The sequence below is a fragment of the Haliotis rubra genome, unplaced genomic scaffold, assembly GCF_003918875.1.
Source record: "Haliotis rubra isolate DU_JTF1 unplaced genomic scaffold, ASM391887v1 Scf63, whole genome shotgun sequence".
NCBI classification, from domain to species: domain Eukaryota; kingdom Metazoa; phylum Mollusca; class Gastropoda; order Lepetellida; family Haliotidae; genus Haliotis; species Haliotis rubra.
In genome coordinates, this window is record NW_025767335.1 from 1,658,231 (window position 1) to 1,683,202 (window position 24,972).

The following is a 24,972-nucleotide window of genomic DNA, read 5'->3' on the forward strand; positions in this document are numbered from 1 at the left end:
CAAAATTAAAGTGTCGGGCTATTAATTCGGAGAGAGTGAAGCGTGGGAAGACGGGTGGCGCCGTTTTCCAGAAAATTACGATTATTACTCGTGGTGAGTAGTGATTTTCATCTGTTTCATTGAAGGAGCTTCGAAGAAGGAGATACAATGTTCCACTAACGTTCGGGAAGGTAACAAAATACATGATTATGAAAATACTATACAAAACATCAATGCCCAAAAGAATACCCAATTGTGACTATCCTCATAAACAGATTCCATGTTGGTGTGAAAGACAGAAATCTGTGAAAATCATACAATGAACCACTGAACATAGTGATGACACCAGGTGTTAGCGAAATGGGTCAGCATATCCCGGCCTAAAGCTACTGGCAGCACCTCCTAACCCACTCAGTTTGCCTACGAAATGTAAGTATTTACAGCCTGACGTCACACAGCAGTGTTCCTGCCATGCGGCGAAGGTTGTAAACAAATAGTCAATCAAGTGATCGATGAATCCGATATTCCATTTGCTAATACGACTACTGCGAAGGAGTTAAGATTTTCCACTGCTTAGAAGAAAAGAAATAGACATGTTTTGGAATGAGAATTGTTTTACAACACAGTGTTGTAATGTCTCGAACCAAACATTTCTCGTCTGAGCATAGACAAATGCTACTGAGCTTCATTTTGAAAATGTGATATTAATGTAGTTAAAATGACAAATAGCAGTCACAAATTCATTTGAGTTATCATATGAAATCACAGTAAATGTAATGTCCACTGAACGATTTAGCTATAGCCAACTTTAAAACATTTTCCACCCATGAAGATCTGGATTAGAATTGGTCTTCAGGCTTGTCTTGAGAGGCGACTAACGGGATCGGATGGTAAGCGAAGCTGACATGGTTGGCACATGTCATCGGTTCCCAATTGCGTAGATCGATGCGCATGCTGTTGATCACTGAATTGTCTGGATCAGAATCGATTATTGATAGACCGTCGCCATATAGCTGGAATATTGCTGAGTGTCATGTGATACAACAAACAAACATAAACATTTCCATGAATCGCTATCAAAATAGAAATGACAAGCGAGCGTATCCTTGACCCATGACATGTAATTTTGAAGCTTCTAAATCCAGAGGTTGTACACTATATCTTCTCCTCCTGCTAGGACTAATTCTCGGTCAGGAATCAGACAGAACGTTGCTCTCCGGGACAAAACCCGGTACTCCCTGCAGTCCTATGTGAAGCAGCTAACCAACCCGACTGGGAAACTGTACCAGCATTACATGATACAACTGGACGTGACCCGAAACAATGGTAGGTGTTTGTATAACCCAGCCATGATCTCATGATCTGTAGAGTAGGTAAAAGGAAGTAGTATATCTAACCCCACTAAGAGAGAGAACGAAAAAAAGAGAAAGAGATAGATAGATAGATACTTTATATATAGATATATAGATAGATAGATAGATAGATAGATAGATAGATAAGCCAGTCTGATCAGCGTGTAATATCTTTCATAGCTACTGTTATGGTAGACTAACAACTAGTCTCTGAAATGAACATATTTTACTGAAAAAATTTCATAATAAAACAACAAAAAATATAATGAAAAGGAGCCCTGAGCCTTTCTTCATTCCTGAAGCTGAGGAAATCTAGACTTGCCACATTTTCTAGACTTGCGTTGGCTTTCTTGGATATATTTGCTTCAGGGTCTGTACGACAGACTACTGTTATCGAAATTACATTAGATTTTAAATGATTAAAATTCTGAAGTTGTCCAATCTTTGTAGGATCTACTGAATATATACGGACGGCCTTTCGTTCGGTCACATCACATGACGGATGGGTTCAACTGCGTAGTGACTTTGTATTCTATAACGAAGGTAAAACAACTCACTTACTTTCATCTTCCTGTACAATTTACACTGCATCAGATCAAGGGAAGCAATTTGGAAGGTGACTGGAGAGGAAATGTTCCCAGAACTAACAGATGGCATTTTCCATTCTGGTAGAGTAATGGATGGGTTGCCGTACAACAATCAATTTCCTCACCTAAATGATAAAAGACAAAATATGTAATCGAGTATTAATCCAGAGTAGGCACTTCCGAGCTGAAGCATAACTTATCTAAAAGACGAACTAAACCAGGCAGATACGAACTGAGAATGATAAAGACCTTGCTATGTTGTGTACATTTTACATCTTGGTACAGTTGTTTAAGCCGAATTGTATATGTAGGCTGATATCTTATTGGTTAAAATACTAGGCCATCCTATGTTTTGTTAGCAGTTAATTCCGCGCATATTACGCGATTGACTATGTTACAGGTTACAGGAGAGTGAGTCTGAGGTTGAATAATCCAGATGCAGGCGTTGACTTCCTGGTTGATCACATGTCACTCACGGAAATACCCGAGGACAAAGATTGGAAATCAAAGGCGGACAAGAGGATAGACCAGCTCAGGAAGAACAATATCCATTTTAAGTAATATAATATAATATAATTCTGTGGTTGAGGTTTACATGATTAAACACAATGAAGAAAGTACTTTAGTTATAAAAATCGGTTATGCGTTATGCATGCTGTTTTAGGCCACACTCGACGTCGCACTCCGAAACATTCCAGCAGTACGATGGCGTTCTTGAAATAATCGGATCAGACACAATATGATGCCTAATAAATACTGTGACTAAGTAGTGGTCCTTGAATATAAGACCCGTGAAGATCCGGGTTAGAATTGATCTTCAGTAACCAATGCTTGTCGTAAGAGGCGACTAACGGGATCGGGTGGCCAGGCTACCTGACTTGGTTGACACTTGCCTAGATCGAGGCTCATGCTGTTGATCACTGGATTGTCTGGTCCAGACTGGATTATTTACAGACCGCCGCCATATAGCTGGAATATTGCTGGGTGCAGCGTTAAACAACAAACAACGTATTTGAATCTGTCGCCCCTGATGTCGTCGACTGCCTTGATGACTCCTCGTTATTATTTGTTCCGCAGCATCCAAGTCCCGCCCCACGTGTCCTATGCGGATCTTGTGATTCAGGTATGTTGTCTCATAGCATTGACCTTGAACATAGAGTTATGACCAGAAAAAACAGCCTTGAAGACATATCAGAGCGCATTTTTTGCTTATGTTCCAGCCTGTGAACTTCGCTCACAGCACCAGAATCTACTGACAGTACCATACCACAAGCTAAAACCTTTTGGTCACAGATCATTTTCGTACACTGTCCCGGTCTGGTAGAACTCACCGACCCTTGACATTGAAGTCTATGAAAATCTGAAAACCTTTAAAACAAAACTCAAGTGAGTGAGTGAGTGAGTTTGGTTTTACGCCGCTTTTAGCAATATCCCAGCAATATCACGGCGGGGACACCAGAAATGGGCTTCACACATTGTACCCATGTGGGGAATCGAACCCTGGTCTTCGGCGTGACGAGCGAACGCTTTAACCATTAGGCTACCCCACCGCCCCAAAACTCAAGAGTCCTCTCTTTACACTGTTCTATGAATCACAGGCATACGTCTTACTGTTTACTTTCCAAATGTATAGGAGCAATATTTTATAGATAGACAACTTCTTAATTGCAATAGTTGCGACGTTCCGGTGTAGATGGTAACACCGTTATGAAGCAAGTGATAGCATCTACACAGAAACGTCGCATCTATTACAATAGAGATGTTGTCTCTCCATAACACAATTGTTCCTTTTCATCGTACCAGCTTCTAAATGCCACTCAAAGAAGTTTTACCAATGTTTCTATTTGTTTTTTAGATCTAGCGCCTATTGTTCCTGATAATATTACACTAGTGCTCAAAAGAAAGTACACAGTGTGTTTGATCAAACTTGAAAAGAAAAGAAAAGCATATATAAATAAACGTCTGTTTAATTTCAAGAGTATTCCATTCTAAAGCAAATGTTCACAATTTCATTTCATACAAAGACACTGAAAGACACGTGGTATCATAAACTGAACCTTTACACAAATCAGCAGGCGTTTTTTTTGTGCAAAATGTCACCAAATATTGAATCAATAGTGAGTGTGACCACAATCGGCTTCAATACACGCCAAAACACGTCGACGCATTGATGACGTAAGACGACAAATGACGTTAGGCGTGATCCGTTGCCACTCCTGTTGGAGACATTATTCCAGTTGTTGAGCGGTGCACGTGACAGGTGGCGCTGGTAGTCTTCTGATCTGTCGATCCAGATAGTCCCGTAAGTGTTCTGTTTGATTCATGTCGGTTGCCATGAATAATCACAAGTCAAGTTTGAGCTCGCCGCAGATCCATCTCCACACCATCACGCTACCGACCCAAACGGTCGGACTTGCTGAACGCAATTCGGCGCTAAACGTTCACCTACTCGTCTGTAAACACGAGCTCGGCCGTCATTACTGTATCGGTGAACATCACACGTCGCCAATCACGCATCTGCCAACGTCGAACTCGCCTGATCCATGTCAGTAGGGTCGACGTGCTCGAATACAATGTTCTCTTACTCGCTGGTACACTGTATGTCCTAGTGCCTTCGCTGCCGTTGACGTTGCCGTTACAAAATGAGTTCTCAGATGAATTGTCCAGATGTGGCGATCATCACCGAGCGTTGGTCACACGTTGTCGACCACTCCAAGGCCTGTCTGACTTATTGCCTGTTTGTCTAAGTCGTTGCATCAGTCTGATGAAATTTTCTCGGGGGCAACCGAAGGTTCTGGCAAAGACGGTGTGGTTAGCTCTTTGTTGGAGACATTCCGACAACTCTCACTCTTTCGAATTTTCTTACTACTCTGTAGCCTACGTGTCGCGTAGGACGTTTCACACCGTCAGTATGCGCGTGCATTTCGTGTTACATCAAAGTCGTTTTGGATTTTTTTGCGCCGTTTAGGTGATTCGTTAACTTATTTCGCCGTTTGGTCCAGGAAAGGATTGGTCTGTACGTGTGTGACATGGCTTTTATCACTTCATGTCTATTTTTGTAAATTTTTATGAAATATTTTGCAGTGTATAGTTTCTTTTGAGCATTAGTTTATTAATACAATGACTTGGAGATCCGACGAAGAATATTCCTACTATATAAGGACTTTGTCGCTTATGTTCAATACATATGCCAGATTATTTCGATAGACTCAGATGTACTTAAGAAACATTCATTTCACTGCTTTTTTGCGGTGAATGTACTCTACTGGGCATTTGTGGTGGATCTCAGTTCATACGTGATCAGTTGTTTCGCATATGTGTTTCTACTTGTAAAACCTTTCACAAAACCCAGTGTATTGAGATTCCAACGTTAGCTACAAGAATCATTCACACTTAGTGTATATATTAAATCCATGACTACTTGTCTTACATGAGTCAAGGTGGATCTCGTGAAACATGGCTTCTCTTTCGGGTCCCAAACGAACACGAAGACACTGTCTCTCGACCCACACTACGCTGATCTGTTCTACTACCTGTTCAACTTCGCCACGGTCAACGACTACTACTGGCACACTGACCCCAAGCCGCTGGTAGGAACTTCCAGTAACATCTTCTCAATGGAATCTTAGGTTCGCAGACCCGTGAAGATCTGGTTAGAATTGGTCTTCAGTTACCCATGCTTGTCGTAGGAGGCGACTAACGGGATCGGGTGGTCAGGCTCGCTGACTCGGTTGACACGTCATCGGTTCCCAATTGCGCAGATCGATGCTCATATGCTGTTGATCACTGGAGTTTCTGGCCCAGACTTGATTATTAACAGACCGCCACCATACAGCTGGAATATTGCTGGGAGGGCGTTAAACAACAACCAAACCAAGGTTCGCAACGATTATGAGTGTGGGTTTGCCAGCACCCTAGCCTTGCTGGTGGCGTTCATCAAATTCGTATCAAACGTCCTTCCCATACCAAACTGACAACGATGCCGTAATATTAGTCTGTCTCACAGTCCCTGAACCACATTATTTTCCCTACTGAATAGCCCTTCCTACAATACTAAATCCCATAATGAAGCAAGTATAGATTTCCTCAGGTCTGAATCTCCTATCTCACTGAGGTTCCTTTTCAATTTAAATGAGATGTGTTGCCGTCAGAATTATAAATATTTGGAGACTAAGCGTTACTGTAATGTTACTGTGTATAGTAATGAAGCATAGATATGGCGTCATTGTCATCATTGCGAGTCAAAGATTTAGCAACATGAATTTGAGAAGGAACACTGTAGTATATCATCCTAATTCTGAAACATAAAATTGACTACGCCATGATTACTGGGAATAATATATTGAACATGGATGCTCTTGTTGCGCACCCGGGACGATCCGGACAAAATTGGTCTTCATCGACATAAAGCAATATACATTGTTTAAATATTTCTCCAGCACAATCCTGATTACAGCGCAGTTTCGAAGACACTTGACGAGCTCCATAAACATGGGTAATGTATTACTTACTCACTCACTCGTAAACAAGTATGGAAAAAACAAACCACCAATGCTCTCTGTAAAAACGTGTGTTTAACGTATCTTTGCATTGCAATTCTATAAACCATTCATCATGTCCAGAGATCTCTGCTTTCGGAGTACCTAGCATTACATGTGGTTAGTTGGATAGTGTTAAACGTCTGTATGAAATGTTATTTATGCCAGTAAAGATCTTTATTTTTTTAATTTGTTTTCATTATGCATGAAGGCCACCGGCCCATATACATATAACATATGTACAATCAAAATATATTGGAAACATGATGTAAAACAATTAAGAGTTTAACCAAATCTGTCTCTTTTTATAAGCAGTATAAATGAATTTGCATAGATTTAATAATGCTTCATTTGAAGGAGAAGTTAGCAGGTTTTTGAATATAAATATATTTGGAATGCGGTTGTAAATATGTGGAAAATAATAGAATCTTTCTTCAGAATAATATTTGCATACTAAAAGAAAATGGAATTCATCCTCTATACGGAGTTTACAGACAGGGCATGTGCGTAGAGATACATCAATATTTAACCATCTTCCTTCATTTATTTTTAATCGTAATAGGCCTGCTCGGAATTTTATATGAATATTACGATATTTGTTTTCATGTATAACACTTAAATATTTTTCCGGTTCTAGTAAACACTTACATTCTCTATACAAATTGTAGCGTGAACTGTTGTCGAGAGTACAATGCCAAGATTGGTAGAACATATTTACACATACATCTTTAAAACATCTAAGAAAATCAACCTTATTGCCTACACTTTGTGCTAACCATACAAAGCCAAATCCATGTGAAAAAAGTATATTACGAATATGAGAAGCATAATTATTTTGCCCAATGTTATCTAAATATACTGACATGTCATATGATTTTTTGGTATTCTACCAGAGTGCATTTCTGTAAGCTTTAGCCAACATTTAATAACTCGACATAAGGCATTTATATACAAAGGATATCGTCCACATTCACCATATATTATAACATTAGGCGTTTGTAATCCTACATTTAGAAATCTCTTACATGCAAGCAAATGAACTTTTTCAATATTCTCATAGCGGCTAATCCCCCATACTTCCGCACCATAAAGTAAAATTGGTTGAATTTGTGAATCAAATATTTTAAAGAATACCCTAGGATCAACCACATCAACCTTTCGTAAGTTATATAGTATTTGTAACAGTGCTCTTTTTCCTCTCAGTGCTAGATCGTCTGTACATTTATTCATTTTAAACGTGGATGAAAATATAATACCAAGATATCTATATGAATTCACAACGTCAATAACAGAGTCTTTATAATACCATATTTCTTTAGCTGATAATCGCCCACCCCTTCTAAAGACAACAATATTGGTTTTATCGAGGTTAACGTCAAGTCCCCATTTATCAGAATATGATTCTAAGATATTCAATTGTTTTTGTAGTCCCGAAGCAACGTCAGATATGAGAATGACATCATCTGCAAAAAGTAATAGCAATATCTCTAAAAAATCAGGAAACAGCTGTACACCAAATTTACCACTTTCTACAATATCAGTACACAGTTCACCAATAAAAAATGAAAAAAGAAGTGGACTTAAAATACACCCTTGTCTTAAACCGACTGGGCAAGCAAAATAATCTGTATAAACATTATCATTGCATCTTACACAAGCTGTAACAGATACATATAAACGTTTTATTGCAGCCAACATTTTGCCATTTAATCCAGAGTTTTGAAGACAGTTCCAAAGTTTATATCGTGAGACGGAATCAAAAGCTTTCTTAAAATCTACGAAGGCAACATATAATTTCTTCTTTTTTATTGCATTTTATTGAATTATTGCATTTAAGGTGAAAACATGATCAGTTGTAGAATACTCTTTTCTAAAACCGGCTTGAAATTCAGGTATTTTATCTCTTATCGTAGCCCAAGTTGTAAGTCTGGTATGAAGAATCCGTGTATATATTTTGCTGAGTACACTTAAAAGGGAAATCCCTCTGTAATTATCGGGATTACTTCGGTCACCCTTTTTATGTATAGGAATTATAATTGCTTTAGTCCAGTTTTCAGGGAAAACACCTTTTTGAAACAATGTATTAAAGAGTTTTCTAAGAAATTGTAAAATAATATGTGTAGAACATGTAAGCATTTCTACAATTATACAGTCATTACCTGGAGATTTACCTCTTTTTAGATGATCTAAGGCTGATATAATTTCAGAATCAGTGAACTCACATTCAAGAATAGTTGCATCAATATCATCAACACAGTCCTTTTCATCTTGACATTCCCAAGTTACTGTATCACTGAGCACAGGTCTATTAAAAACTGTGTTAAAATGATTAAGCAACACATTTTTATTGATCTGAGGTGATAACTTATTTCCTCCAGAGATTGATCGGAGCTCTTTCCAAAATGATTTTGGGTCCGATAATGTTGTATTTAATCTGTTTCTCCTTTTGAGCTTAAACATGGCCTTGGACTTTCTACATATATTTTTATAGTCATTCCTTAGTTTGCAATACGTGCTTCTTGTTTCGTTTGATTTATGTTTTCTGAGTCTTCTCAAAGCACGTCTTGCTTCTCTTTTAGCAGATTTACAATGATGATTATAGAATGAATTATTGACGATATTTTTGTTTCCAAGAGGCTTTTTCATACCATCAGCAGCTCCAAGAATGACAGATACAAATTCATCGACTGCATAATTAACATCGTTCTCTATATGATCTTTGAGTTCTTCATTCCTCCACAGACAACTTAGAGCTTGTAAATATGCATCAGCCTTGTTATCATCCCACCTATATAGGCTGGCACTATCAACTCGTCATGAGTATGCATGTACGTCGCTTCTAGCTTGAAACGTGAAATCCTATTACACCTTACCTCGTACTACATGTACAGTTCTTGCCAGCTCCAACTCATCAATGCTTGTAAGAGGTGTTCAGAAATACTGTGCCATCTAGTTTTATATTTAATGTTTGTTAGTTACGTAACGCCGTAACGATATTCCAGCTACTCGACAGCATCTGGATTATACAAAACCGTTAGTGATGTTATAAGACCACGTAATCATCCCGATCCATATACTCCTCTCTTATGGCCAGCAAAGACTGCGGTTGACAGATTCATTGAGGAATCTCCACCGGTTTGAAGTCTAGACAACAGTAGCGACTGATCCTCTATTTTAGGAAGGAATTCACCCACGTAGTGTTCAGATATTCTTGCCTGAATGCACATTTATTCACAGCTGACATTTTAGAGTTTGATTTGCGTCCATCAGAATAAATGTGCGAGGCCACACCATTTTCTGGGGGACACACGAACAATGGGTTCCAGACTGGGTGAGGGCCTTGACTCCCAGCCAGGTGGAGCAAGCTGTGGATGAGCGGATACAGTACATTGTCAAGGACACCAAGGGGAAGTAAGTCTCAACCTCCCAACAATAACTCACATGGACAAGAATTCTTCAAATGTCGCGTACCTGGTTTAATTTGTCTTACAGATCTCACGTTATTGATATAAGTATTTGCTGATAACATGGTATCAATTCATACGGGCATTACGAGCGATTGACTGGTGGCGAACGAACTGCTTTGCTTAGTGAAATGTCACACATGGCATACAAAGACGATGTAAAGCTAGGAGCGTGATGCGGTTAAACAAAGTTTTGTAAAAGAATGTAACTATCTCATTACATTTCAAGTATACATAGCAAGAGCGGTACTTGTATGCATAAAATAACAGATCAACACACCCACACATCAACCATATGTTCACATATATCCGTACATATATTATCACGTTTATAAATGCACAACAAACAGGGCAATCCACACCTACACGCACGCCTCATCCCCCATTAAACACACCAACACCCCTCTTCCCAGCACACATATACACACCTCTCCCCATTCACACACACACACACCCACACCCAACACCCTCTCCCCACACACACACACACACACACCCCTTCCCACACACACACACACACACACACACCCTCCCAACACACATCCACACACCTCTCCCATGCACACACACCCACCCACCCAACACCCTCTCCCCAACACACATCCACACACCTCTCCCCATTCACACACACACACACACACCAACACCTCTCTCTCCAACACACATCCATACACCTCTCCCCATTTACACCCACACACCTCCCCAACACACATCCACACACCTCTCCCCATTCACACACACACCACTTTCACCAACATACATCCACACACCTCTCCCCATTTACACACACTCACACACACACACACACATGCCAACATCCCTCTCCCCAGAACCCACTGACGGACACACACATGCACGCGCGCGCGCGCCACGCACGCACGCACACACACACACACACACACACACACACACACACGAGAACCCGGTTTCACGGTTCCATCAAACCCACGTACTGTGTTCTTACACACATGTTCTAATGTTGTGGCCCTCTATGTCCTTTCCTACAGACTGCAGCAGTGGGATGTGAACAACGAATTGGTGCGTGGACACTGGTTCGAAGAAAAGACTAGAGACAGATTCTACACTCACAAGATGTTCGCCAAGGTGCACCAGGCAGATCCCAGTGTCAAACTCTTCCTCAATGACAACAATGTTGTGGCCACCGGATTTGCTACTACAGTAGGTTCGGAGCTGTAGCGTTTATTAATTATTATATGCTATAATGGGCTGTATCGGGACACGACAGTATCATATCTTTGCCTGTGATGTAAAATCCAATCATCTTAATAAGTCGACGTCATCATTATCTCATGGAACAGTGGCACCATATACTTTGGAAATAATGAAGAAACTGAAGCAATAAGACATATACAGTGGACTCCCTCTAAACCGACATCCCTATAATCCGACATTCCCTGTAAACCGACATATTTATTTGGTCCCGAATTTGTCCGTATATAATATCATATAAGTAACTCCCTCTAATCCGACATCCCTCTATCCGGTCCGACATCCCTCCAATCCCGTCCGACATCCCTCTATCCGGTCCGACATCCCTCCAATCCCGTCCGACACCCCTCTATCCGGTCCGACATCCCTCCAATCCGGTCCCAAAACATGTTTTTAGCGCAAACTGACTCTCTCTAGACCGACATCCCTCGAGCTCTAAACCCATATTTTTCACCGGTCACGAGCGATGTCGGTTTCGAGGGAGTCCACTGTATTAGTGTCTTGTGATCGAGTGAACAGGCAACGCACATGCTTTCACGTGATGAGTGGGTAAGTGAGTGCGCTTAGTTTTACACCGCTTTTAGCAATATTCCAGCAATATCACGGTGGGGACACCAAAAGTGGGCTTCACACATTGTACCTATGTGGGGAACCTAGATTACCACATCGCCCCTTTCACGTGATAAAGACATCTACCAAAAGATAGATATGATAAGGAGTGGAAAAGCCACATTCTGTTATCATAAGGACCTTATCTATCTAAACACTGTGGTATAGGTACAATCCAGACAAACTTGGAAATGAGTACAGTACAGACAGAGCGAGGGGTGGATGGTAGATGATAAAGGGCTTTGTGTAGTCAGTGGGGGATAAGGATAGAATACAGACATGATTCTTTATTATTGTAGCAGCTTGAAAGCCAATCAATTGCAGTCAATTCATCTGACAGAAGAGTCATGTTCTGACACTTCTGGGTTGATTTAAACCAAATAACATATTGATACTCTAAACACCCTGGAACAGACTCGTGACAACATTTATGAAATAAAATATCAAATATGATCCAAAATTGTGTATATTGAACCTTTGATAAAATCAATCACAACCCACTAAATACTTTGGCCCCAGAAAAGCATGAACTTACACATTACCCAAAGGTTAATCATATCGCTGCGCATGTTTCGGATAAAAACTCTGTCAAACTAAAACATATTTCACACAGGGGTAAATGCCATATTAAATTTTAGTTCGTATGATATCCTGGGAAAAAAGCAGCATTTCTTCTTTTGTCGAGTATATGATAGGGCGATCTTCAACAGTGTGGTAACCTGTACTTCAAGTATCTACCAAGTTCCTTTTTGTCCACAGGCATACGTTGTCCAAGCAAAGGAGTTTAAGGCTGCCAATGTGGGTCTGTACGGCCTGGGTATCCAGTGTCATTTCCTGCCATACACGGCTCCTGATCCAACTCTCATGAAGGTATGAAGAGAATCCCTATTCTCTCTACAATTTTAATGTCAATTTTTCCAGAAGGTATAAACAAGACGATATTGACCTAATTAAATGTGCAAACTGTAAATTGGGTTTTATTGAAGATGAATTCTATGTATTTTTAGTTTGTGATAAATATAGAGATCTGAGAGAGAAATATGTTCCACATATTAAACATGTCCATAAAAACAATATGTTAATGGTAAATTTATTAAACTATCAAAATCATCTTGTTATACATGCAGTTGCAACATTGTTAAAACATATATTTATTGCTAGATAACTATTTCAATTTGTGCTCACGTGACATTAAAAATACATGATATATATAAACTGTAAAATGGGCCATAAGGCCGTATATTACCGAATAAAGTGTCTGTCTGTCTGTCTGTCCTATTCTCTCAGTACTATTTTTTAAACAAACGTTTTGCGATAACAATTTCAGTCTTTAAACGGAGACAACAATACAACACTCTGATATGGCGGTATACAACGCAGCAGTATGTACAAGGGTTCCATAATACTACAGTCTCCGAGGCATGCAATAACACACCATGAGTTGAGTAACGCAACATGGACTGGCACAAATTCATTAATGGCCAGCACGATTCCTGTTAATACATTCAGCAACATGAGGCTCTTGTGGTCCTATTTCAGAGACGCCTGGACATGTTGGCCACGACTGGCCTGCCTCTGTGGGTCACCGAGTTGGACGTTGTGGCCAGTACCGAAAACATCCGAGCTGACTGGTACGACACGGCACTGCGCATGCTGTTCAGTCACCCGGATGTTGAGGGAATCATACTCTGGGGATTCTGGGATTTACATCACTGGAGGGGCAAGGAGGCAGCTCTTGTTAATGGACCTAACTTTCATGTATGTTAAAGCGGAATAATCTGTACTGGTATATATACACACGATACACATATTTCATATGGATCAGATGAAAGCCAAGTGGTTGTAAAATTTGCTCGTCTCTCTGAAGGCCCGAGTTCGATTCCTAACTTGGGACAATATGTGAAACCCATTTCGGATGTTGCTTTCCGTGATACAGCTGAGATATTACTATAACCGGCGTAAAACCATACACCCTTTTATGGAATAATATTGACCCTGAGAGCCTTAACATTTATTACTCAGTCACAGCAAATGTCACTAAAATATGGGCGTGTTGGACGATATGATAAATCAACACAGACGAGGGTTTCTTTAAATTGCACAAACTGTTTCTGTATACAAGGTTAACGCAGCAGGAAAGAGATACATCGACCTCCTCTACAAGGAATGGAGTACACACGTCACACACAAGGTGTCATCAGGGACACAGTTTAACGTCCGAGGTTTCCATGGTGACTACAGGGTCGTCGTCAAATACCATGGCAACCCGGTGATGCAGCAGACTTTTACCCTGGGGAAACAGGACAAACAAGTTAACATCCAGATCACCGACGTCAACCGTGAGTTTGTTTACATGCAACCTTACGTTTTCACTAATCTGTTCGTATACTACTGGAATAAAGTAACTGTGCATTATTTCATGTTATGCCCTTTTATAATGCAAAAAGATAATAACATGATTTGTGATGTTTTCCTTAATCTCTATTTAACTGTTGACAGGATAATATCGAAATCTGTATGATTTGACACTAGGCATCGTGGCACGCCTTTGAAGAGATATGGTGTCAAAAGTCAGTTAACAAATTCAGTATCGTGTGTGTCCACCATTGGCGTTGACGCATGCTTGACATCGACGACGCATAGGCGACACTAAGAGATTGAAGATATTTTTGGGGAATGTTGTTCCATGTCTGAACCACCGCTTGTCCCAATTCAGCTAACGTCAATGGCTGATTGTTGCCTTGACGTAAGCGTCGCTCCATTTCATGCTTCACGTGCTCGATAGGGGACAGGTCCGAAAAACCCATATGGACGAGTATCATCTTACTGAAGCGTGAGATTACGTCTCTGTCCTTGAATGAAGGGTTGCGCATGAGGCCCAATGATCTCATCCCTGTATCCAGAACTGTCAGACTGTCACTGACAATGACAAGTCATGTCCGACCATGACATGTGATGCTCGTCCCTCATACCATAACGCTTTGCGCCACCAAACTGTCGACGTTGAACAATGCATACCGTTCACCTCGCAGTCTGCACACCCTTGTCTTACCATCGGAGCTGTACACATGAAATCTTCCGGCCCGAGGCAAATCTCTCTGGAGATGTTGAGAACGTCTCCAAAGAGATGAGATCGTGTTTCGATGGACACCAAAATGTCTGGCCACTTTATTTTTGGCAAATCCAAACTGCAGCATACCCACGTCGCGGAGACGCCGATTTTCCGTAAGCCGTGGCATGACGGACGCGCAGTTTAGGTTGAAATTAACGTGTTTTCCACAACATTCAGAGGCTGGAGAATAATCAACCATTGTTCAAATTTCAATATCAGGTGTGTGACCTTCAGGTGTAAAAAAGCATGCAAAAAGTGAGTAAGTTCATTGTGCACAAAGTGCACGTACTACGCGCGATACGTGACATCAAATTTTATGCAAAGTTGTTTGCTCTTGCATGTTTATTTAGTGTTATTTTTATAACTTTGCAAATAAGTTTTATTTTATGCACAGTTACATTTTTCCGTTAGTATATTATTTTCAGCGCACTTTTGCCATATACACTTAAAGGAAACTGTATTGATGGATAATTGAGGGTGATTATTTTCTGGCGTTTAAAATTTATTTAACATAAATCACAGAATATCTAATACTTAATTATCATTGAACTCAATGTTAAAACATCAACGTCTCTTCGCCTTGTTTATCAGTAAGATACCAGTTTCAAATACTGTAACCCGTAAAGGTCCGGGTTAGAACTGATCTTCAGTAACCCATGCTTGTCGTAAGAGGCGACTAACCGGATCGGGTGGTCAGGCTCGCTGACTGGGATGACACATGTCATCGTATCCTAGTTGCGCAGATCGATGTTCATGCTGTTGATCCCTGGATTATCTGGTCCAGACTCGATTATTTACATCCCGCCGCCATATAGCTGGAATATGTGCTGTGTGCGGCGTAAAACTAAAGTCACTTACTCACTCAAATATTGTATAAAATCAGTATTTAGAGCTAACATGGCGCGGCAAGGTATAACGAATAATCATTTCAGATATAAACTACACAAATAAGCCGAAGATCATCCGATGCAATCATATCACTGACAACTGGTATACCATGGCAGGGAAGGTGAACTGTTGAAATCTGACAGGATCGGGTTTACTTTGACTTCTTATGCATAGCAAATGTCTGTTTGACAATATATCCAGATCACATAAACATTCCAACAACGAAGTCCCCCATCGACTACCACCGCGTCATTTCTCACCCCGTGGCACACATCAACGAACACTCAATGGGACAAAAGACCTCGGGCACCTCCAGTAAGCTGACCTGTGTCTCGGCTTTCTCGGGCTTCTCTCAAGTTGGGAATGACAAGATGACGGAGGTTGGATGTGCTAGCGGTTACGTCCTGACCGGATGCTTGGGGAAAATAAAGGTTAGCCACTGCAAAAATGCATCCCTGAAAATAATCCAAAATCCAAAAACTAACTGGTAAATGTGCCATGGCTGCCTGTCCGGCGTCGTCCATCCTTATAGCAGAAACTGGTAGGCTCACTAAGATGAAGATTCACGCGCTTGTCCATACAGCCAGCTAAATTTGTTGAAGACGTTCAAATTCGTTTCGCCGTTACAGCCTAACTGGCTGTTAACGTCTATCCCTCGTTCCTTCCTACAATCTACCTATCTTCTTCCAGCAAAACACCATTTAATCATTCATTCACGCCTTCAGGTTCTGAGAAAACATCGTTGGTTGTTTTGTTTGGTTGTTTTACGCCGCACTCAGCACATATTCCAGCTATATGGCGACGGTCTGTAAATAATAGAGTCTGGATCAGACAATCCACTGATCAACTTCATGAGCATTGATCTACGAAGTTGGGAAACGACCACATGTGTAAATCAGGTCAGCGAGTTTGATCAGCTGTTGTCAGTTTGATCAAGAGATTCCATTGCTTCCATTGTTTACTCCTTGTTACCAGGATAATCGTAATACCCGAGATGGGGAGGCAGTTTACATGCAGAATGGGAACCCTCTTTGTCAGACATATGAAGGGAGTCATGCAACTGCACGTGAGTTACTGAGCATGGTACAAGAGAATTATTGCTTCTGATTCCGTCGAGTGAGATGCGGGAGGAAATGTCATTGGGTAACATGTGATGTGAAAGATCAAAGCCTCCTCCTCGGTTTCGTTTGAAAAGTAAGCTCGCGGCAGAGGGAAATTGGGGAGGTGATAATCTGACCTAATACCGTGTGAGAACCAGGATCACAAAGCATGTTAGATTTAACAGTGTGAACATGTGCTCTGTTTACATCTGACAATGAGAGGTGCGAATGACACGTGTTTGTGTTAAAGTAACTGTGTGAGATTCTAGAGGAGCACACGTCAAAGTGTTAGATGTAACAGTGTGAACATGTGCTCTGTTTACATCTGACAATGAGAGGTGCGAATGACACGTGTTTGTGTTACAAGTAACTGTGTGAGATTCTAGAGGAGCACACGTCAAAGTGTTAGATTTAACAGTGTGAACATATGCTCTGTTTACATCTGACAGTGAGAGGTGCGAATGACACGTGTTTGTGTTAAAGTAACTGTGTGAGATTCTAGAGGAGCACACGTCAAAGTGTTAGATTTAACAGTGTGAACATGTGCTCTGTTTACATCTGACAGTGAGAGGTGCGAATGACACGTGTTTGAGGTGCGAATAGATTTAACGTGTTTGTGTTGAGAGGTGCGAAGTGAACTACAAGTGTGAGATTCTAGAGGAGCACACGTCAAAGTGTTAGATTTAACAGTGTGAACATGTGCTCTGTTTACATCTGACAGTGAGAGGTGCGAATGACACGTGTTTGTGTTACAAGTAACTGTGTGAGATTCTAGAGGAGCACGCGTCAAAGTGTTAGATTTAACAGTGTGAACATGTGATCTGTTTACATCTGACAATGAGAGGTGCGAATGACACGTGTTTGTGTTACAAGTAACTGTGTGTGAGATTCTAGAGGAGCACGCGTCAAAGTGTTAGATTTAACAGTGTGAACATGTGCTATGTTTACATCTGACAGTGAGAGGTGCGAATGACACGTTGTTTGTTTTAAACATATTTTATTCATGAGAAAAGGATTGGGTACAAGTTATACAACTTAGAACACCCTCTCCGTAGTATTTACATAGTATTATTTACATTCATTCAAGATGGACAGAGAAGAACAGAGCAGAAATATGGGAAAAAGGGGAACAATTGCAACAATTAAGAAAATCGTTTTGAATGACAAATATATGTTTGAACAATTTTAAATATGTTTTGATTTATGTGAACAGTCAGATCTGCATTGCCATGTAATAGTAACTCATAGGTTATATCCACATTTGTAATACTGCGTAAATTAGTCATCATGGTAGTTCTCTGTACTGTATATAATTGACAGTCAAATAAGTAATGATAAGAATTTTCACAAACATTTCCACAAGAACAACTTGGGTTATCTCTTAAACCAGCACGGAATAGATCATAATTCAACTGACTACACATGTAACGTAGTTTTGTAAGGATGATGTTAGTGATTCTCGGTCCAGAATCAAAGTATTGAGGAGCAGTTTTATGTTTTATAACAATATTCGATATAAAAGAATTCAATGACTCGCTTTTTCTCACTTCAACTGGAAGTTCATTCCACATTCTAATTGTGGATGAAAAATAAGAATCATACGAAAATTTTAATCGCGAGAAAGGAAGTGAGACATCATCAGAGTTGCGAAGATTATAGCTACATTTAGATGCTACGTCCCCAGGAACAAGATCAATAAGGTACGATGGTGCCATATTATTCTGTATTTTGTAAAAAGGCGAAGTTTACGCTTTCTCCTACGTTCTGCTAAAGATTCCCAACCAGTTTCATAATACAGATGTTCATGATGAGTATATTTAGGTAAACCTGTTACAATTCTTGCTGCTTCTAATTGCAGTTGTTCTAATTTATTTGCTTGATATTTAGCACATCCATCCCATACTTCACACGCATATTCAAAATGGGGTCTTATGAACATTACGTAAATTCTATTCAATACAGAGCGCGGTAATAAAAATTTGAGTTTACGTAGAGAAGATATCATTTTGAAGTTATTTTACAATATTATCAATATGGTCAGACCATTTACAATCTTTTGAAAATGTTAATCCCAAATGTTTATGATTATTAACTGTTTTGACACAAACCCCGTTAAAGTAGAGATTTAGTGCATCAACATTCTTTTGCAAGGAGAAAAAGATTGCCTCAGTTTTATCAGGATTGTATGTTATAAGCCACCGCTTTGCCCAAGCCCGCAGCCTTTCCAAGTTTAAATTCAAATCTCTTTCAATGAATAGACGATCATGAGAAGATGACCCAAGAGACGAATCATCAGCAAATAATCGTGTCAAGCAGTTTAAATCATCAGCAATATTATTGACATGAACAAGAAATAAGAAAGGACCGAGGACTGACCCTTGAGGGACACCAGCTTGTAAATACCCCGGCTTGGATAGGGCTCCATTCACAAAGACGCTTTGTGAACGATTACTTATGTAATCTGCTAGCCAATTTAACAATGAACCATGAATTCCGTATTTTTCTAATTTCAACAATAAACCTTTATGCCACACACGATCAAAAGCTTTAGAGACATCACAGAAAACCAAACAATAGTGTTTTTTATCATCTAAAGCCGCACAGATTTGGTCATATATTTCAATTAATTGATGAACAGTTGAGTGACCAGACTGAAAACCTGATTGATACTTATACAATAATCGATTTGCATGAAAATAGTTGTACAGACGTTTAAACATCACTCTCTCAAACACCTTGCCCACACAACTGATCAAGGATATAGACCGATAGTTAGAGGCCACTGAGGGATCACCCTTTTTAAATAGGGGCATTACATATGCTTCTTTCCACACACTTGGATATATACTACTTTTTAATGACTGATTAAATAACATGCACAGTGGGATACTTATTGAATGTACAACATTTTTAAGAAACTTATGACTGATTCTGTTCGGGCCAGAAGCTTTTTTAAGATGTAAACATTTGATTATATCGGACACTTCATTTACATCAATTGTTACACTATCTAAAACAGAATCAGTGCGTTTGTCAAAGAATGGCATATATGTGTTTTCTTCATCAATATTAGATATAGACTGAAAATACTGATTAAGTTTCTCTGCTTTCTGCATATCAGTGAATAACGTTGGGTTTTCATCTGCATCATTTTGTCTTAAAGACGGAATGCAAGTGACTGATCCTGAATCATTAATCAAAAACCGAAGTAATTTCCAATAGGAATTTTTATTACTAGAATACAGATGAAGTAAAAAATCGTTTGTGAGACTGGCATAAAATGAATCCTTTGCATAACATTTCATATTATTTACTTTATTTCTTTGTTTCTTATAAGCCAAAATATCTACTAGACGGTTTGTCTTTTGGGCCTTTTTTCTTATTCTATTTCTTTTTCTACATTCTCTCCGAAGTTCTGAAGTAAACCAAGGTTTATCAGTTGGTCGAATGGTGACCGTTCTAGAAGGAATACACACAAATATAAAACGGTTGAGATGCTTATAAAACAGTGCACAGGCTTCATTAACATTCCTGCAACTACTAAATATGTTATACCAATTTGTCTCATTAATCATAGCATTGAGTTTCTCATAGTCACCTCTTTCATAACATAATACGTTTCTTTTGTAGGCTAACCTGGTATTTACATGAGCATCAACGGTGATATACGTACCTTTGTGGTCACTTATACTTTTACATAAATCTACAACACCACTGTCTAAAACATCAGCATCTTCAGATATAATGATGGGATCAAGCAGTGTGCTCGTTGTTTTTGTTACTCTCGTTGGGTCTTTAATAACATTTTTCAGATTTTTTCTGGCTATTAAATCATGCAGATACGTGTTATTATTCGACAAAAGGTTTGCATTTAGATCGCCAACAACGGTAATTTTACTCGAGATATCTAATGCGGTCTCAATGCTACTATCAAGCCGACTCCAGTATTCTAAACCTTGGTATTGTGGTCTGTAGGTGACACATAACACAAGTGGCTTTTGTGGGATAAATACTTTAACCCATATAGATTCATCACAGTGATTTTCAAGATGACATAATCTCGTAAAACAGAGAGCGTGATTAATATACATGATAACTCCACCACCGAAAGAATTTCTGTCTTTCCGTATGGGTTCATGAAAATTCACCCATTTGAGCGTATCAATATCTACATCGGAATCTAAATGGGTTTCAGTTAGGCAAATAATGTCATATTCAGATAAATATTCAGACAGGTATTTTAGTTTGTGGCGTAAACTTCTCACATTGAGATGGAAGATTGAGAGTGATTTGTCATAGTCTGCACGTGAAAATGGCCCTGGATTTAACTCTACGTCTCCCGCAAGCTGAATTAACAATAGCAGATGTAATACTACATTGATATTGACAATTTGCGACTGCAGCACACTAAGAGTAACTAACACACAGCTTGATTTACATGAAATTGTTAAGATAGTATATATGAAGGAGAGCTCAGTGAGAAAATGTTCTCTGAACGATTTGCCACTCATGCTGAAAAAATAATGTTTTACATTCATACGCAGTTGTTTGCAAAGTCGGACACAATTGAAGACACCGATCGCCACACGATGTTGCATAACATTATTACCCATTTTTTAAACAGACTGATACATAGAATATGGTTACAGTGTGACAGGCGGATCGGATGTCAACAATAGTGGATACATACATGCATAATTGTGACATATGACTGAACGGCAATGCAGATCTGAGGTTGTGCTTGGATACAATAATGGAATATGGATACTGAGGAGAAATAACAGATTTGGTACAAATAATGAGAAAGTTGGAAACAAGAAAGGTAAGGCTATATACAGTGATATATACACACAGAAAACATGATAACAGGATGTATAGCGGCTAAAATGTGGATTTCAAATTTACTTACATTTTACATATTTACAATCCATGAATATCCTTGATTAGCACACATCACAAGAACACAACTAGAACACAGTTATCTCCTGTACTGATCGAGTTCCGACTCGTCGTGAATCACACGGGTACGTCCTTCGATCTGTTCGAGAATGTTCACACGTCCATCTCTTGTCCACGTTGACTCAATTCGTCCCTGTTTCTTGAGTAACTGTGTGAGAATGTGTAGGGGGTCAAAGTGAGATCACAGAGGACATGTAGTAGTGATATATGTATATTGTGAGTTTCTGTGAGATATGTTACATCCCAGGGAAGACGTGCAAGGGTTACCTGTAACAGTACGAGATACGAGAAGCGGCTCTTGTTACAGCTGCTCAGGCGACGGCGAGATGTTGTAAACTGACAGGCCTGAAGTGTGACTACCGGAAGTCAGGGGTCTCACAAGGAGTGCTGGACCAGCGGCTGGAGACCCAGTGTCTCAACAACATGTTCGCTACAGGTGAGAAGGAGTTGACCTGTGGTCATTTCTGTATTGTGTGCAAAATGTACTAATTTAATGAAAGTGAGTGAGTGAGTTTAGTTTTACACCGCACTCAGCAATAGTCCAACTATATGGCGTCGTTCTGTAAATATTCCAGTCTGGACCAGACAATCCAGTGATCAACAGCATGAGCATTGATCTGCACAATTGGGAACCGATGACATGTGTCAACCAAGTAAGAGAGCCTGACCACCCGATCCCGTTAGTCGCCTCTTGCGACAAGCATGGGTTACTGAAGGCACATTCTAACCTGGACCTTCACGGGTCCATTTAATGAAAGTATAATCAGGACCTCTTTGTAACCACTGTAACGTGTTTAACTTACCAGGTTGTACGTCTCACAACAGCAACGAGCACACCGATGGGGCGTTTCCTTCTTCCCATTCGTGTTTTGCCCAGAATTCTGAAAACTATGGCGGTAAGATGAGGACTTTTTCCTGTATATTCACCGTAAGTGGACAATTACAATTAACACAATATCATGGTCTACGATTTCAAAACGAGCAAAGCTAGTGAATACATCAGAACGTTTAAGAATATTGAGTTGGAATATTTTCCATATTCAGCATCAAAGAGTTTTGTGGTCTATGTATCACACACAGGACGGCAAAACGTGGGATCCATGATGACAAATCAAGCAGACGATACCGGATGTAAACAAAACGAACGGAAGATAACTCTGTCACGACTACTTTAAAGATGAAATGAACAATTAACAATATTCAATCGAAAAATAATACTTACGCCAGGACACCGAAAATTGAATTTTAATGTTTGGTTCAGATTTTTGGTAAAAAACTGCTTGAATGGAGTGATAATATTTTATTTAAAATACCGGCAAAGTTCGCATTATGACGTCACTATCGTTGAAGAACCTAGTTTGGTGACACAGCACTTGTTGGATAGCTTTCAACTGGTTACACAACACATGTATGTTTCAAATACATGTAACCAGAAGTATCTCATAAAGATATTTAGAACACGCGTGTAATAAACTGTCCTACACAACCATTTTGTTCACTAAAATTAACCAAGTCATTTTGATCCCCAGTACTCACCCCATTCCTTGTCTTATTCCAGGTGTAACGTCCTATGCCATGTGCTGTTCAGCCCCTAATCTCACCTGTCAAGTAAAGACGTCCAAACCCACGGGCAACAAATTAGGGGACGTGGCCGGTGTTTCATGTGACTCTGGGTGGCAGCTCGTGGGCTGCTCAGGATTTTCTGAGGATGGCAAAGTAGGAGGAGCGTATATTAAAGGTGTGTTCATGATGGAAGGTAGCGGATATTCCGACCGAGTGACTACGGTAATATGAATGGCTTACTATGTGGGGCAGCAAACTTGAGTTGGTTACCTACTGGAGAAGTAAAATCGGAGTGGATGATCTGTTGGAGGAGTTAATTTTAGTTGGCGATTGAGTAGAAGAGTTTATGTGTTTGACTTTGAGGAGTTACTTCGTGGGTGACATTGAGTGTTCATGAGAGAGGTTAGCCAAGGGAAGGAGTTACTGAGAGTGTGTGAACGAGTGTAGGATCCAGGGAGACCGGTTTTGAGTTAATGTTTGGTTTTACGCCGCTTTTAGCAATATTCCAGCAATATCAGGGCGGTAACACCAGAAATGGGGTTCACACATTGTACCCATGAGGGGCATCGAATCCTGGCATTATGCTTCAACCACCAGGCTAACCCACCGCCCCGTTGAGTGTGTAACCTTGTAGAGGGGGTTAATGATAGCGGTTAGCCCAAGGGGTAGGGTGGTGGTGTGTGTGTGATTTTTTTTCGAGTTGCTGACCAAGAGGAAGAGTTAATGAGCGGGATTTGACTGACGAGTCGGAGACCAGCTTTTAAGTGAATTGACCTTTAAGGAAACACAAGTGAAGGAGTAGGAAGTAAATAGTGAGTGAGTGGAGTTTTAGTGACGCTTTAGCAACATTCCAGCATATCACGGTTTGGGGACGCCAGAAATGGGCTTCAGACATTGTACCCATGAGGGGAATCGAACCTGGATTTCCAGCGTGACGAGCGAACACTTTAACCACTAGACTACCCCATCGCCCCCAGTAAACAGGGAGTGAAGCATCTATTTTTATATCTTTTTTTAAATTCCGTTTCAAGTTGCATGTGCAGGCAGAAGAGTGACATATGTTGGCAGTTATATCATCAAGTTAATATACAAAATTGAATATACATATGAGGGTGTACATATATAGATAGACAGGAGCTAGATAAAAGTGTTATAGCTGTAATGGCCACATTAGTTGGTGAAGTTGTGTGTGTGCTAAATTAACATGTCAGAGTAGGGTATCTAAGTGATGCTATTTCTTAGTAAAATAACTAAATTTATTATTTTTCATTGCAATAAACCTTTCAATATAGCACATGTCCTTCAGCAACATAAGAAATCCTGCAAAAGATATATCTTGCTGCTTCAGGCTTGAAGTATAGATTAATCTTTTGGCAGGTAGTATAATGTGATTTACTACTTGGTTGTTTGAGGACAGTCCAAACATAATAATGAATTTAGATAGTGTCAGATTGGTTTGGAGGTCATTATTAAGGAATTCTTCAACTTTAAGCAAAAAGTTGACAAACTGTTATTCAAAGAAAACATCTATCTTCTGAGGCGGTTTTACAAAATGTACTAGGTACAAAAAGAAACTGTGCATTGAATCATT

The 24,972-nt window shown here is 39.8% G+C and overlaps 1 protein-coding gene across 2 annotated transcripts in view; it reads left to right on the forward strand.

Moving 5' to 3' along the window:
* LOC124256552 (endo-1,4-beta-xylanase 3-like) overlaps nucleotides 1–24,972 on the forward strand; it is a 37,496-nt gene that overhangs the window by 9,305 nt on the left and 3,219 nt on the right. Inside the window, exons 2-17 of one of the 2 annotated variants that reach the window (XM_046690536.1) lie at nucleotides 1,157–1,305; nucleotides 1,782–1,874; nucleotides 2,319–2,475; nucleotides 2,996–3,041; nucleotides 5,359–5,508; nucleotides 6,358–6,413; nucleotides 9,727–9,867; nucleotides 10,928–11,099; nucleotides 12,519–12,629; nucleotides 13,299–13,517; nucleotides 13,882–14,098; nucleotides 15,961–16,190; nucleotides 16,735–16,825; nucleotides 22,126–22,254; nucleotides 22,625–22,714; nucleotides 23,377–23,556. In XM_046690536.1, coding sequence (XP_046546492.1) covers nucleotides 1,157–1,305; nucleotides 1,782–1,874; nucleotides 2,319–2,475; nucleotides 2,996–3,041; nucleotides 5,359–5,508; nucleotides 6,358–6,413; nucleotides 9,727–9,867; nucleotides 10,928–11,099; nucleotides 12,519–12,629; nucleotides 13,299–13,517; nucleotides 13,882–14,098; nucleotides 15,961–16,190; nucleotides 16,735–16,825; nucleotides 22,126–22,254; nucleotides 22,625–22,714; nucleotides 23,377–23,556 — 2,231 coding nt within the window. Of the gene's footprint in view, nucleotides 1–1,156; nucleotides 1,306–1,781; nucleotides 1,875–2,318; nucleotides 2,476–2,995; nucleotides 3,042–5,358; nucleotides 5,509–6,357; nucleotides 6,414–9,726; nucleotides 9,868–10,927; nucleotides 11,100–12,518; nucleotides 12,630–13,298; nucleotides 13,518–13,881; nucleotides 14,099–15,960; nucleotides 16,191–16,734; nucleotides 16,826–22,125; nucleotides 22,255–22,624; nucleotides 22,715–23,376; nucleotides 23,557–24,972 lie in introns of those variants that run through there. The other variant, XR_006892954.1, reaches the window with a different exon arrangement.